The sequence below is a fragment of the Ixodes scapularis genome, unplaced genomic scaffold, assembly GCF_016920785.2.
Source record: "Ixodes scapularis isolate PalLabHiFi unplaced genomic scaffold, ASM1692078v2 PGA_scaffold0__279_contigs__length_252992795, whole genome shotgun sequence".
Lineage (NCBI taxonomy): Eukaryota > Metazoa > Arthropoda > Arachnida > Ixodida > Ixodidae > Ixodes > Ixodes scapularis.
The window spans coordinates 179,225,589-179,239,613 of record NW_024609835.1 but is presented as its reverse complement, the minus strand read 5'-3'; the positions used below and the strand labels follow the sequence as shown (position 1 = coordinate 179,239,613).

Sequence of the window (14,025 nt, the reverse complement as noted above, 5' to 3'; positions counted from 1 at the left end):
TAAGTCGCGGCGCGTCCGCTCGGGAGACGGGGGTAGCACCCCTGTAACCTCTTCCGCTGTATCTGTTTCGGCTCCATAATGACCTATTAAAGCCAAAATAGAAGTAACGTGTAGTTCCTCGAGTGGCCGCTGCGGGAGAAATGGCGGCATTGTGTTCGTCATTAGCTCGGTTCTCGAGGACAGATCGGAGCCACTTTTTGAGATAAGGCTCTAAGGCAGTTTCCCAACTGAGTGTTTTAGTAATGTTGACAGGAACTAAGTTTCCAATTACCCATATTAAAATACCGTACCAGAGGAGTGCCCACCCCCACCCCCACTGTCACTGAAAACTGGGTTGATCTAGACATGGGAGCTTGTCCGGTCAAATCAGGCAATGTATAATTTGCAGAAATCCCAAGTTTGGGAAATTAATTGTGGGTTTGAACGAAAGGGGCGCTTCCGAGTATTTAACAATATGGGTCAAAAAATTTTCTCTGCTTTTTTTTTATAATTTTAGTTTAAACTATCGGTTGACCTATATTACCAGCAGGGATGGGCTGTATCGCAATACAAATGTATCGTGACGATAGTTTTTCAGAAATACCTTTAGTATTTATATCTCTGTATCACAATACAATTTTTCAGTCAGCATTTGTATGTTAGTATTGGAATACATTTTTTACATACTCCTTGTATTGCGATACAAACCAGGGCCAATGTATCTAGTTGCAATGTTCGAGAAGTCAATGACCTTCAAGCGAAAACTCAAGAGACTGTTTCCTTTCTTCTATGCTTCAGACCTTGACACTTTGTTATCAAGCAGACCAAGGTTTGTGTTAAACATTATAGGTAACTATTTTTTGTAGAAACAAAATGTTAAAGGTACAGTGAGTATGAGCTTTGCAACTGTACATTGCACTCCCAGCCCCATCTACTAGGGTGAATGTAATTTTTCTTTCTTGGGATCATCAGATAAAAAAAAAAAATCATGTTATTCCAAGGCGACATCTTCAAGTGACTGCAGAAAAGGTATTGACATGAGACTAGAGGATACTGATCTTTTGGGAATATTTAAATAGATATAAAATGAATTTAGGGGTTCATGTGATATTGCATCAGAGGCATGCAATATATCTAAACGAGAACCGTGCTGCATTCTGGATGGGAAGTATTTCCAACCTATTGAATACCCGCTTACTTCCCCCCAGCTTATGTTAAGTGGAAAATGGCAATTCCATCTGAAAATAATTTCGGGCTAAAGAACGTCCAGTTCAACTTAAATCTTTACCTCACGGTTAGTATTTTTTTTTGTTTTCACTAGAGGACTCGTTTCTCAACTTAGAAGTACAAACCCTGTCAATCAGGCCTACATAGTATCACCTCCAAGCGAGGTCTTCATATACATAGAAAACCGAAAAAACAATAGTGGCACGGTTTAAAACTTCCTCACAGTGAAAGCGGTCTTCTGTTGGTTTTAATATGAACTCGTGTTCGCTGACATTTGTGGAACGCTTAATCTCGTTCGCTAACACAACTCTTTGCCCAAATCAGAAGCGGCTGACCAACGAGCTATTTAAAATGCTACTTCTCATAAAATGTAGTCAAGTGTAGCAGCAAATTTCTATGTTTACTTTTGTTTTGTGTTGCCTTCATCTGAAAAGATATATGTTGCAAAAAGTTGTCTAATTTTTATTTTACAAATAGTAACTTTTTGCCAGTAATACAAGGTCACATCACAAAAAGCTTTTTGAAGAGAAGTGCATCCGAGTATTACTGCTCCGACAAAATGAATTCCTGTATTTGCATTTCCAGATACTTTCCTATTTTTCAAATGTAATTATGATATTAATCGCAATACTTCTGTAAGGATAAATTTCAGTATCAGTACTTTAGCTGTCTACGTCATGTATCCCAGCATTCGTATTTCCAAATACATTTTAGATTATCTCTGCCAAACCCTGATTACTAGTGTGAATAATTTCCGAGCTGATCGAGATAATGCAAACTCTCTCTGCATCAGACACTGCTCCTAGCACGCCAATGCAGAGGGGTGAAGCTTGACACGCGCACACCACTGCAAAGCAGTAAAGATCAAAACAAGCTGTGCGACGCAAGCCTTTCGGAAACGTCCTTAGCATCCCCATGCACTATTGGCTTCATTTGACCAACGTGCTTTACTTTCAGATTAAGCCAAAGGAAAGGATTTTCATTTTATGTTACAATTGCAACGCGTGTGATACCGTACACCTATACAAGGACCTTCTTTTCCTGTTTTTTCTGCTTCGCTAAAGTGCATCTTGGTGCAAGCGTCACACTATTCTTTGCAAAAAGTGGTGTTTTGGCACAAATGGAGCAGCACTTCCATCACTGCTCATATGTGTTTGTGGAAAGTAGACGCCTTTAATGCCACATATATTGCGTCTTTTAAACTACTGTACAAAAATACTGCCGCTGAGCTTTGAGAATGTGTGCATTACCAGATACACTGCATCAGCTAACTTCCCATCAAAAAGCTCTGCAAATACCAAGGGATCATCACCCAACAGGGACGGCTAACTGTGGAAAAACGGTATTTTGCGACCTGAACCGAATATTCCCCAACAAATTGATAGTTACTGAGCAGCCAACCTGGATATGCAGCACACATATCCAATCCATGGCCTGCATGCAATGACATGGTTGAGCACAGAAACTGCATCACGGTAAAGAGGCAGAAACCATTCCAAAGAGAAAGAAAAAAAGTCTGCTCTTCTTTTCAAAAGCAAAAATCCTGTTTCTGGCTCCCTACCCTCGTGTGCTAGTGTTAATTTGCCCGACTAAGCTATATAATTTGCAAAACTTGAACCTAACATTATTTTACCATTTCTTTTATACAAAAAAACCCCAATTTTATTTATCTGCGAAGAGGAGAAATGCAGTTTGCTACTTCCTGCTTTTCTGGGAGTCATGCTCCTTGAAATAATATATGTCCCAGTTTGATGCCTCTTTTCTGCTAAATTCCTGACACCATGGATGCTTAAACACAAAAATCAATGATTAAGGTCAAAGCCGCCAAATAATTCTAGAAGACTGCAGCTTGGAGCTCTCGCTATTTCTGCCCTCATTCTTCACTAAATTTTATCATGCACCACATTATACAAGCAGTTTTGACAATAGCGTACCAGGTGTGAGAGAAAAACAAACTATCAATCACGTTTCTGTCTAGACTATGCAGCACTTCGTACAACTCCTGTGACAGTATTGTCTATGGCTACGCAAAGTTCTCTCTAAAGTTCTACAGTAGTTTTGCAAAATGTAAATTTACTTCAGGCAAGCCATCAGCAACAATGCTGGTAAACCTTTTATGGCTTTTTCTTTATTTGTTTGCATGTAAGCAAGCAATTTTTCGTAAGTGTCATTTTTTAGCTTGGTAAATTTCGAAAGTACGACGGAGAGCTCCGTCGACGACAGAACTGCAGAAGCATGCATTTGGGTCGTGCAAGTGCATGTTTACTTTGTTTTTTTCCCGTGAGGTCATCACAGCCCAACTGCCAGAAGCATGTATTTGGGTCGTGCAAGTGCATGTTTACTTTGTTTTTTTTTTCCCGTGAGGTCATCACAGCCCAACTGCCAGAGTCATTTTACCCACAAACAAGCCAACTGCTCAATAACTGATCCGTCGCAATTCCAAAATCTGCGAAAGTCGAGCACAAACCGATGCATTGTTTGTATGGCAGCTACTCTAGCTAAGGCAATCAGTGGCAATGCAAAACAACTCGGACAAGCTAGAAAACACTGCACTGTGTGTACAAAAACATAGCGTAAAGGTGCGCTGGTACGGATTCAACGAGAGTAGGAGCCAGATGTGTCCCAATAACCACCGTATACAAATAAAGTTAACTTGCATTTATGACAGGGCTAATTGCGGAGTGTTTCTCTCCTCCTCTGTTTTTTGGCTGTGTTTTGTTCTTAAAATTGCCCTATAAATCTTAGTAGCCACATTGGTATTTCATTGCTGATGGTCCTAAAATACTTAAAGGGACACTCAAGCGGTTTTTGGAGAAGCTACTTTTTGGTGCGATGGTGTTAAGGAAGTGTCAGTGAATGAGTATCTTCAGTTTTAGAAGGCAGAAACGCCTATTAATCACGCAGGAATAAAATACGTGCGGACTCTTTTCTGTACTTGCGAGGACCAATGAAATTATCGTATGTTTGAAAATTTTGGCGGTCTTTTTAAAGTTTCGCTAAAAAAACAATTTTCAGTTCATTTAAATATGTTGTGCATGATAATTTCACAAGACGTAAAATATTTCTAGTTTAGAATACGCGATAGCGCAATTATCGTTTCACAAACAAGGGACTACGTTTTCTATTTGCCTTCCTCTGCGGGGGGTGAATGTCCCGTTCCGCAGGGATGCGCGGAAGCGCACGTATCTCCGCGCGTTGCAGGCCGGTCGTGCCGGTCGCGGGCCGGCCGGCTCCTTCTATCCGCAAACGTGGCGTCGGTGGTGATCGTCGGAATGGACGGCCTGGTGAAAGCTCATCGTTCCGCGTAAAAGCGCTATCCTTGACTGTGAATTTTCGTTGTGTTTCGCTATGATAACCCAGCACGTACTAGAAGGGAACATCCACCTACTCGTACGGCGATGTCGTGGCGGCACTCTCAAGATAGCAGAAACGCCCGTGCCGTCGTGTTTGTTTACTTCGACTACAGTGGTGCTTCCTAAGCATTTGTGTCCTCGAACATCGCCCGGATTTCTGATTTGGCGCATTTCATGCGTGTGCTCAAGTTCAGGGTATTACTGGCGCGCACCGTATAAAGGATACGAATTTTCACGCGTTTTCGTCACCGGAGAAAAGTGATTAGTGTTAGCAATCCTGAACGCTCACAACGTCTATCTGATCACAAAACCATATTTCTACGTTGCTATATCGCTGCTAAGATTACATTGTCTTTTATAATCGTAGAAAAGGCGTGTGGCGATATTTGTACTATTGCAATGTCGTGTATTAGAGTCCTGATCGTCCAAGACGGCGCTGCATCTCTTTATTTTTTCATTCGCTGTACCCTGCAAGCCTATCAAGAAAAAATAATAAAGCTTTAGACTAGAAAACTGTCTGTCTATATTCTGTTACGGCATTGAGTAGCAGTGCGTCCCCTTTTTTAGAGGGGCCGCTGACACAGCTGACGGCGCCGTACGGAAGCGGTCGCCGTGCTGACGACCCGCTGCGCTTGTTGTAGTGGTTACAGGTGTGTGTACGCGCGGCGCAGTGCGGTCGTTCCGGTTGCAACGGACGCAGTCGTAGGTACGCGCTCGTTGCACATGTCTGAACCAGCCTTCCCCCCGTTCTCCCGAGGCGAAAGTCAACGTGGCGACATCGTTTGACATCACGAACCAGAGGTAACGCTGCAATGTCAAACGTTGGTTTGGTTACGACTTGCCCCAACCGCAAATCGAAGAACGCCCGAAAAGGTCTGCGTTTCGTCGTCCTCGGAACCCGAACATGACTCCGAAGCGCTGCTATCGTCCACATCACACGTCGGAGTGGCGTCATAGGAAATCATCCCCAGGTCGGCTGTCCGCCGAAGAACTTCAACCTCTAACGGCGTCAGGTCCTCCAGCGTAGAGAACTCCGCCATGATCGAAGCCCGAATGACAAAGAGGTTCGGCCGATGCGGCTACCCCGGGATCACTGCGCGACAGAACGTCGTCCAACGCCATTGGCCCGAGATCCTTTTGATAAGCGTGCGACGACCAATGAGAGTGGTTTCGTTTTCGGATGGATCCGAGGTTTGGCGGCCTTCAATTACATTTTTATTAAAGAAATAATCACCGTATGACTATACTTTTTGGTTTTTAGGGATACTTAAGGCGTCTAAATTCAGCTGTCATTATCAAAACACGAACTCAAAAACCACTTGACTGCCCCTTTAAGGGTTTCTCAGCATAACCTTGTCATCATTCTAAAGCAGTCCGACATCAAGACTTGAGCCAGCGACCTCACAGCAGCAGAGGCAGCGTGCCCAAATATGGTCCTTGACGGCTCTAGGGATCAAAAGCATCATGAGATGGCAGCAAAACATTCCTCGCACCAGAGCCGTACATTGGGAGAGTTTGGCCAGTGGGTGTGGCGACGAAAATGCCAGGAGGAGAAAAGTGAAGGAAAAGGAGGAGAGCACTAAAGGAGCGAGAGAGAAAGAAAGGAGCAAAGAGGAGATGACCGCCATTTTGATGCAACGCTGTCGGCGCAGAGCACTGTTGTGGGAGCAGCCAGGAGTTCACACACATGCGCTCACGCCTTTCGCTCTGCGCCACGAGCCAATTGGCTTACTCGGAAGGGGGTGTTACGGTGGCGAGATCATAGGCTGGCCAAACTCTCCCCATATACGGCTCTACCTCACACATGTCATTTTCCACAGCCCAGTCTGGGACATCCCTCCTCGAAAGAAACATCTCAAAACTTACCGAGCGCCCCGTGAGGTCCTCCAGCCGCCGCTCCGTCCTCTGCCTCGAGACCAGCTTTTTCCAGCGCCCACACCTGCCGCAAATTGCGCAGCGCCGCCGAGGGGCCAAGCGCCAGGGGGGGCACAGCCACCGCCGGAGTCGCCGCCAGGACGGTCGCGGAGGTCGACGACCCCTTGACCCTTGGTCGCGGCACGCGCTCCCTGGCCGCAGCCACCCTAACTGTGGAAGCTTCCTGTTTGACCGCGCACAGTCCCACGTCCCGCACAAACGAGGAGGAGGCTGCCGCCACCCGCTGCTGCTGCTGGTGGTTATGACTAGAAGAGCAACAGGAATCCTGCTGGGCCTTCTTCAGCTTGTCCAGCAGCTTGTTCTGCGCTATCTTCGCCTGCAGCCGGTTCATTGTCTTAGACAACTTTGGGGCACCGGCCACGCCGCCACCACTAATCGATGCACCGCTGTTGATTGCAGCGACGGGGGCAGTCTTGGGCTTTTGTTCAACCGAGCCAAACGTCTTGACCGAGGCAGACTGCTGCCCGTGCTGCTGGACGTGCAAATGGACCTGCTGCTGAACATGCTGCTGAACATGCTGCTGCGGCTGCTGAAGCTGGGCCTGGAGCTGTGGGTGCGGCCGGTGGTTCGGGAAAAACTCGGAGCCTGCGGCGCCATTCTCCAGCGCCCGGTGGGGCTCGGGAGGAGGGGGGGCCGCCGCGACGGGGCTCGCCTTGGGAACGGCACTCCCCGCGGGGGGTGCGGCGGGGGCCTCCGAAAAGGCATAAGGGTCCTGGGGCAGTCCCCCCGGCAACTGTCCACTCAGGTGGCTCTCGCGCTTCAGCAAAGCCCGCAGGCGGTCGGCAAACTTGAGCTTGCCCTCCGAGGGCAGCGCGAGGGCCGCTTTCTCTTTGCGCAGGCGCCGGTGCTCCCTGCGGCCGCTGCTGGGTGCCTCGCTCGGGTGGGCGTACAGCCGGGCTGGGTGCGTGGGCCCCGTCAGGTGGCCATTCCTGGGCAGAAGAAGGAGGGCTCACCTCACACGCTAACCGCCCAACACCTATCGCAGCGAGGTCGCTTGGCCAATCACGAGACACTTCCGGCACTGTAAAAACCAGCATGGTCCCACGACTGATGACTTCCTTCCTCACACTCGGCTCAAAGCTCAGAGTTGGAGGTCATGCTCGTCCTTTTCCCCCTCGCACAGGCACACGCAAAGAAACCTTTTTCCTAAGCTGCCAGCTCGCACTTCTCGAGTACTCAACAGAGTACAGATTAACTAGGCTCTTTATAGCGGTAAAGGATTAGTAATTGTAACTACCCTTGGTAGCAATCTTTAGGTTGCACCCATTGTCCCGACATACTGCTTGCCTGCTGCATATAATTAGGTCTTTCCACTATAACAGGCAGTTTTAGAATGGCGCGCACTTTGCATACACAAAGAATAACGTCGTCGCCACTGCGCATGCGCCGAATGCAAACTGCGGTTTGCACTTTAAATGCGCTATTTTTTGGAAATTGCGTACATATGCAAAGAATCTTCACGCTCTTCCAAGGAGGACTCGTGATGAGAAGTTGGCGAAAGCCAAGATGAGCACAGTTAAAAAACTGTGCTCACGCACTCACGACGCTGGCCGGTTCAGCAGTGTAGTGAGCACGACTCCGGCAGCATCCTCGCAACTGATTTTTAACGCAGGACAACATTGCACTCGGTTTAGAAGACGGGTAACGATCGCCGGCAACTTGATACTTACAGCACGTTAACTGTTTTTTGGCAAGGGCGTGGTGTGTAAAGGTCAGTACACGAGGCCTCTCTTGCTAAGACGATGCAAGCGGTCGACCGATCATGCCCGCTTGCGTCGCATTCTCATATTTGAACAAAGCTAAGATGCTACTCTAGATTAAAAATCTTGTTTTCTTTACTTAAGTTCCAGCATTTTGTGTGTGAGATAAAAATTTCTACTGTTCCTTGCTGGTATGACAAGCGCGAGATACTTGAACTTTTGCGATGCAGCGGAGAAACACTATTCTAAAACTCTTGCGTAGCGTGTGCTAATGCAAGTGCTAAATTTTGCGCTAATGTGCGCTGAAATTTCGAACATTATTCTAAAACTCTCTATTGACAGTCAAGATTAGGGACGCTGAAAACGCTTCACCAAACTACTCCTCCCCGTGTGGTGAGATAATGTCCGAGCCTTCGCCGTTTACAACCTTCACATATTATCAACATTCACAATGCGTAGAAGTTTGCTGAACAAATGATTTTCATACATAATGCAGAAAATGAACAATAGTTGACATTACAGAAGCCCATGACAACTGTGAGAGTTTTTGTTGTCCACTCTTTCCAACCAGGAAGTGCGCTGGCTCTGCTCCTTTGGAAAGGATACAGCTGTTGAACTGCTCTCGCCATCTGCTAGATCAACAAGGTCTTATCAACCACTTATCAGAACAGAACAGTACATACTCATATTTTTTGCATAGAGCCACAAATATGCTCTAGCATTAATCGCACTTCAGTGTAGGACATTCAGCAGTAAGGAAGACATGACGGTTAACCACTACATTTCTCTTTCTCTCTCTCTCTCTCTCCATCTCTATCTCTCTTTTGTTTGGGCAAATTTTCAGAGTATTATTTTCCTTTTCGTCACCCATTGGTATTTAGCTAAATGACATTCAAGACATTGGGGTAAAGCCGCTATCTGTAACTTTGTAACAACAGAGTGCATAAAGTACTCATTGTAAAAGAAGCAACCCAAGATTCGATTGCTCACAATTTATACTCACAAAATGGGCAGAAATAATTGGCAAAATCACCAACACGTGAATATATCATCAAATCATTGCTGCCTAGTCCAGACGAGTGCAAATTTCTTAACCAACAACTTGTAAACCCTATAAACTTTGATTGCATTACCCCACATCCCCTTTCCACTTCCTGAGTTACTGCTCTGTGATTAAAATATCTATAAAAATAACAATAAGATTACTTTTTTCCAGTCCTCACTGAATGTTTGAACACACTTTCTTTTCCTATATACAAAAATAATGTAGAAACCCCTGGACTAATTATGTCGACCTGGTACTGATTGTTTGTACACAGTATATCAACATTTATGGGTGTTTTTGTCTGCTTTGCCTTCTAATCAATGACTTGTGACAGCTTTGATACTGTCCAACAGCTACATTGAAACATATAGGAATACTGCATCAAAATCTGTATTTAACAGCTGTTGATATCTGCTTCTCACCCTTCTAACCCAAAACGATTTTAAGGTAACTTTCAAGAGTTATCTGTGTCCAGTCTGAAATGCTATGGAACATTAGCACTTTGACATTCAGTAAAACAAGTGATGTGTAATCCGGAAACTATGAGTGGCAAGCGCTTCCTCCTAACCACCTACAGCTTGACGTTTCATGGTGGGTTTGGTACGTCAAGATTATGCGACAACCCCCCCACTGGGGCTATGACAACTTTCCAGATTTCTAGCCTGGAACAGCTTTAAACTTTTCATCAACCTTTTTTTTTTTTTTCTTTTTTTTTTTTTTAGAAGAGGAAGTGTGTTATTAAGGGCAGATGGTCAAATGAGCTCCATGGCATGTAAGCTAATCAAGAGGCCTTATATCTAAAAGGAGGCAAGAAGAAGCAAAGAAAGTCACCCGGATAACCCGACTGATAATGAATGAATGGGTGAAAGCATGTTATTGCCTCCTCCACAGACTCCACAGATAGTAAATGCGACAGCCAGAAAATCCTTTCATCTGCTTCTAAAAACCAACCCAAAATAAGTTACCTATCAGCCTAATTCAATTAAAGATTCTGCATGAACACTGCTAAGATAAGCTTAGTTTCATAACTAACACTTTAAATAAATTAATGAAGGCCTCTGCAATCAAACCATGGGTTTTAAATGCCACCAATGGGATGAAAGAGCGGCATTTCCTGTTTTCTGCAAACAGTGTTGGGAAACCCCCCCAGATGCTCCAAAAGAATGCAGATGTATCGCCTGTGTGTCTGACACCAGGGGTGCTATGTTCGACAAATGTTTCGTTTCTCCTAAAAAGAAACGGAAGCGACGCAAGGGACGATATCGCGTCTGATTGGCTAGAGGCTCAAATGACAAAAGAGGAAACTTTCGTCATTTGAGCCTCTAGCCAATCAGACACGGTATCGTTCCTTACGTCACTTCCGTTTCTTTTTAGGAGAACCGAAACATTTGTCGAACATAGCCCCCCAGGACCACCCTCAACAGTAGGCACTAAAAACACTCTCGCCTAACAATAAAAACGGAAGCGCCAGCCTCACAGGCAATCAGTTGCTTCAGTCCTCCCTCTGAGAAACGAAAGGAGGGGGCGCCAAAAATAAACACACTCTTATCATTCCCCACAAAAGCAGAACAGCATGATAACTCCGGTTCATGAACCTCTCGTCAGTAAGCACGCGTCGCCAGCATACATTCGACACTGCAAACTGATCTGTCAACCTAGAATGTAGCAAAATCGGGGAAGGGGGAGGGGGGTGCGCACAAACATGTTCGGTTATAATTTTGACCAGCGGCGATTGCACACCAAATGAAATTCTGCTATAAAGAGAAGAACGGCAGGAAAGAACAGTCGATAAACGTAGTTGTTTTTAAGACGCGCATGGATCTCGAAAGCAACCCACATCTGACACCTGCCAAAAGGTGACAGGAAGGCGGGGGTGCACGGAGGCACAATATCGAACACTCACTGGTCTTCACTGGAGAAGTTGTGACACTTGTTGTTGAGCTTGGTGACGTTCCCGCTGCCGTGAGTGTATCCGAGGGTGTTCTCTTCGAAGATTTGTCGAATGCAGTAGGTGTAGCCATTCAACTGTCCCGGTTTATATAATTTTGTACTGGGGGAGAAACCAGATCTTTTAATTAGCGGACATCCACAGCGATCGGTGGACGTCACACTACGAAGTCGGACATATCGCGTAAATAATCCTAACGCGCAGCGACAGGAAAGGGAGAGTTAAAACTCGGCAATGTTTACATTTCTACAGTCTCGGCGCGCCTGTCGCGAACGTGATTTTTCATGCGTTGACACCGGACACTTCTCGCCTTCCTAGGCTCGAATTTTCACAAGACAAGCATTTTACAGAAATTGCGCGAGACAAATATCGCCGTATGCGGCTGTCCAGTGAAGAGAAATGAGAAATGAAGGGTTCATTCACAGTCGATCATCAAGAGAACTACTAAGCCTAACCTAGCGTCTCTCGGAAAAGCAGAATTAGGCTTACAGAAAAAGGTGTTTTAACTCAGACATCCTGTCGCGTTAGGGCTGCGTTCGAACGGTTGAAATTTTCCTGGACACCAACACTAAGTGTTTCCGAGTCGTTTACATGTTTCCACGAATAATAACGGGCGCTATTCCTAAAATCATGTCACATTTGAAGGTCACTTTCTTAGGGCTAGCTTCACAAAGCATAAACACTGTCAAAACTGAATCCCTCGCAAGAAACAAAGAGTACACGTATAATTATTTACCCATTTTTGTTCATTATCAAGCTTCTCGCTTTATGATGTGCGCTCCTTAGCCGGAACTTGTTATAAGAGTAAATCCAACATCCGTGTGTAAAATCATGGTAAGATGGGAAACCACAACAAATAATATGGCTGCCGTTGCATTGACACGAGTTGATTCAGCGTCCGCTTCACTTGCGCTAACTAGTATTTATTGTTCTAAATAATTTTAAGCAAATAAACAAGTCAACACTTATTATGCCCCACATAATATAAAACTATTGTTTTATTTTGTAAAACAAAACATATTGTATAATTTGAAATGCGAAACGTTCACCACAGCAGATTGTGTCAAGTTAGCTCAGGCTGGCGGCGAAGCGAGGTTGGCGACAGCAGCGACAGTTGGCGAGGTGCAGACAGAATTGCGCTTCGGAGAACTCGCTTGATCGTGCTTTTGGTGTACCAGACAGCGAAAAATCCACAAGGTGACTCCTACATTCATTAGTTTTAGGTAAATAGTGCACGTTAGCTCTATGTAATCCGTTGCTGTAGTCAACTGCATTAAGTAAAACAAAACAAAAATCAGTTTTTTGTTAAAGAAACGATTCCATGTCTTTTCAGGCAAACATGTCTCAAGACAGTGTAATGCCAAAGATCGACGTTAACAAGGAGCTCAATGGCTCAGCGCAGTTGAATTACATGAAGCTCATGGAAAAGGAGAACATGGAAAGAGTGAGAAAACTTAAACGCATTCGGCACAGGAATCTCCTCACTGGGCTTCTCTTGACTGGCGGAGTGTTCAGTATCTGTATCCTTTTCGCTGGTTCTTCCTTTCCCTCCAAATTCCCTCGCGTCCTCAACGAAAAGCGAACGGACCTTAATTTTTTTTATATTAGATGCCTACTCGATGTTTGCCGTCAAACAAGAAAACTTCCTCGATGACCTGGACGAACCCCTTCCGAAATAGTTTCTACACTTTCTTGAATATCGCCCAAAAAATCCAATGTATAGTACAACAGTTGTGTTTCATTCTTAGTAAAAAATAAACTGTTCATACGAACGGTGGTATGATTCCTTTCTTCTGTTTGGCAGAGCTCTCCCAATGTCTGTATGCTTTCTCATTCTTTGCTCTCTTTTTCGCAGTCTGCATGTCTGTGTAAGACAGATTGCTGCAATGGGTCGGTATGATTTGATGCTACCTGTGCCCCTTGGCCCTTATACAATAATCTTATTTTACTCTGATATGCCATCATTAGGAACCAGGTTTTTTTGCTAGAGGTACTGAATGCTGCATCATAATGGAGTTATACTAGCTAGGGCAGTAACTCAGTTTTCTCTGGAGGAAACGAAGTTTGACTGTAGAAGAAGCTGGTTGGATCCTCAGAATGGAAGCTTGACATTTTCCAGTTAATTTAACTCGGGGCTTCAGTGCTGGTTTCTGATTGGCTTCAGCAAGGAGGCATTTTTTTTCAGCAAGGATCTCTCCTTGCCACAAAAAACACCAAAAGCTTAATTCTATGCTTCATCATTGAACATCCAAGCACAGCCATGTGGAAAATCATTGCTATACTTTGTTCACCCCTAAGCAGAGACTAGAAGCTCCGCCTTCAGCACGTATTCTGCCCTTGCTAACACAAGGGTGAACAGGCAGGCACGTGCAACCAAAGCGCTGCAGAAGGCAGCGAGCTTGCGCTGAAGGTGCAAGCTCGCTGCCTTTCGCAGTGCTTTGGCGGCCTTAAGCTGTGCAACAGTTTCAGTGCTTTGCTTGAATAAGTTGGTGCCTTGAACTTTCTGAAGTAAAGAACAAAAAACGCTTTTGCTTGCATGTCCTAGTTTTTATTTTAAAAATGGACAAAGATTAAGGTTTTTGGCACCTCTCAACTCCTTCACCTTCTTCCGAGTTACGTGCGCTGCGACGTCAATGGGGGTCGCGCGTGGTTCCGGTGGAGCACTCTCTTTAGAGCCATCAGTGAGCAGCGAGAACTCATCCGCTCGCGACCGCACGTCCACGTGCTGGCGCAGCACGAACAATATGGTGAAAGGAGGAATGTCTTATCCGTGTACGGCCACCCCTGTCCGGCTCTGTCCCCTTTCCCCTCTGGCTTCCAGCAGCTGTTCGCGGTAGC

General features: G+C 45.3%; 1 protein-coding gene across 1 annotated transcript in view; it reads right to left on the bottom strand.

Moving 5' to 3' along the window:
- The window catches only part of LOC8051514 (INO80 complex subunit D), a gene marked incomplete at its 3' end in the record, with an annotated part of 43,146 nt that extends 31,084 nt beyond the window's left edge, over positions 1 to 12,062 (bottom strand). The window contains 3 exon segments of the mRNA XM_042290619.1: positions 6,426 to 7,423; positions 11,143 to 11,289; positions 11,924 to 12,062. Coding sequence (XP_042146553.1) covers positions 6,426 to 7,423; positions 11,143 to 11,289; positions 11,924 to 11,937 — 1,159 coding nt within the window.
- Between the last annotated feature and the right edge of the window lie 1,963 nt (positions 12,063 to 14,025).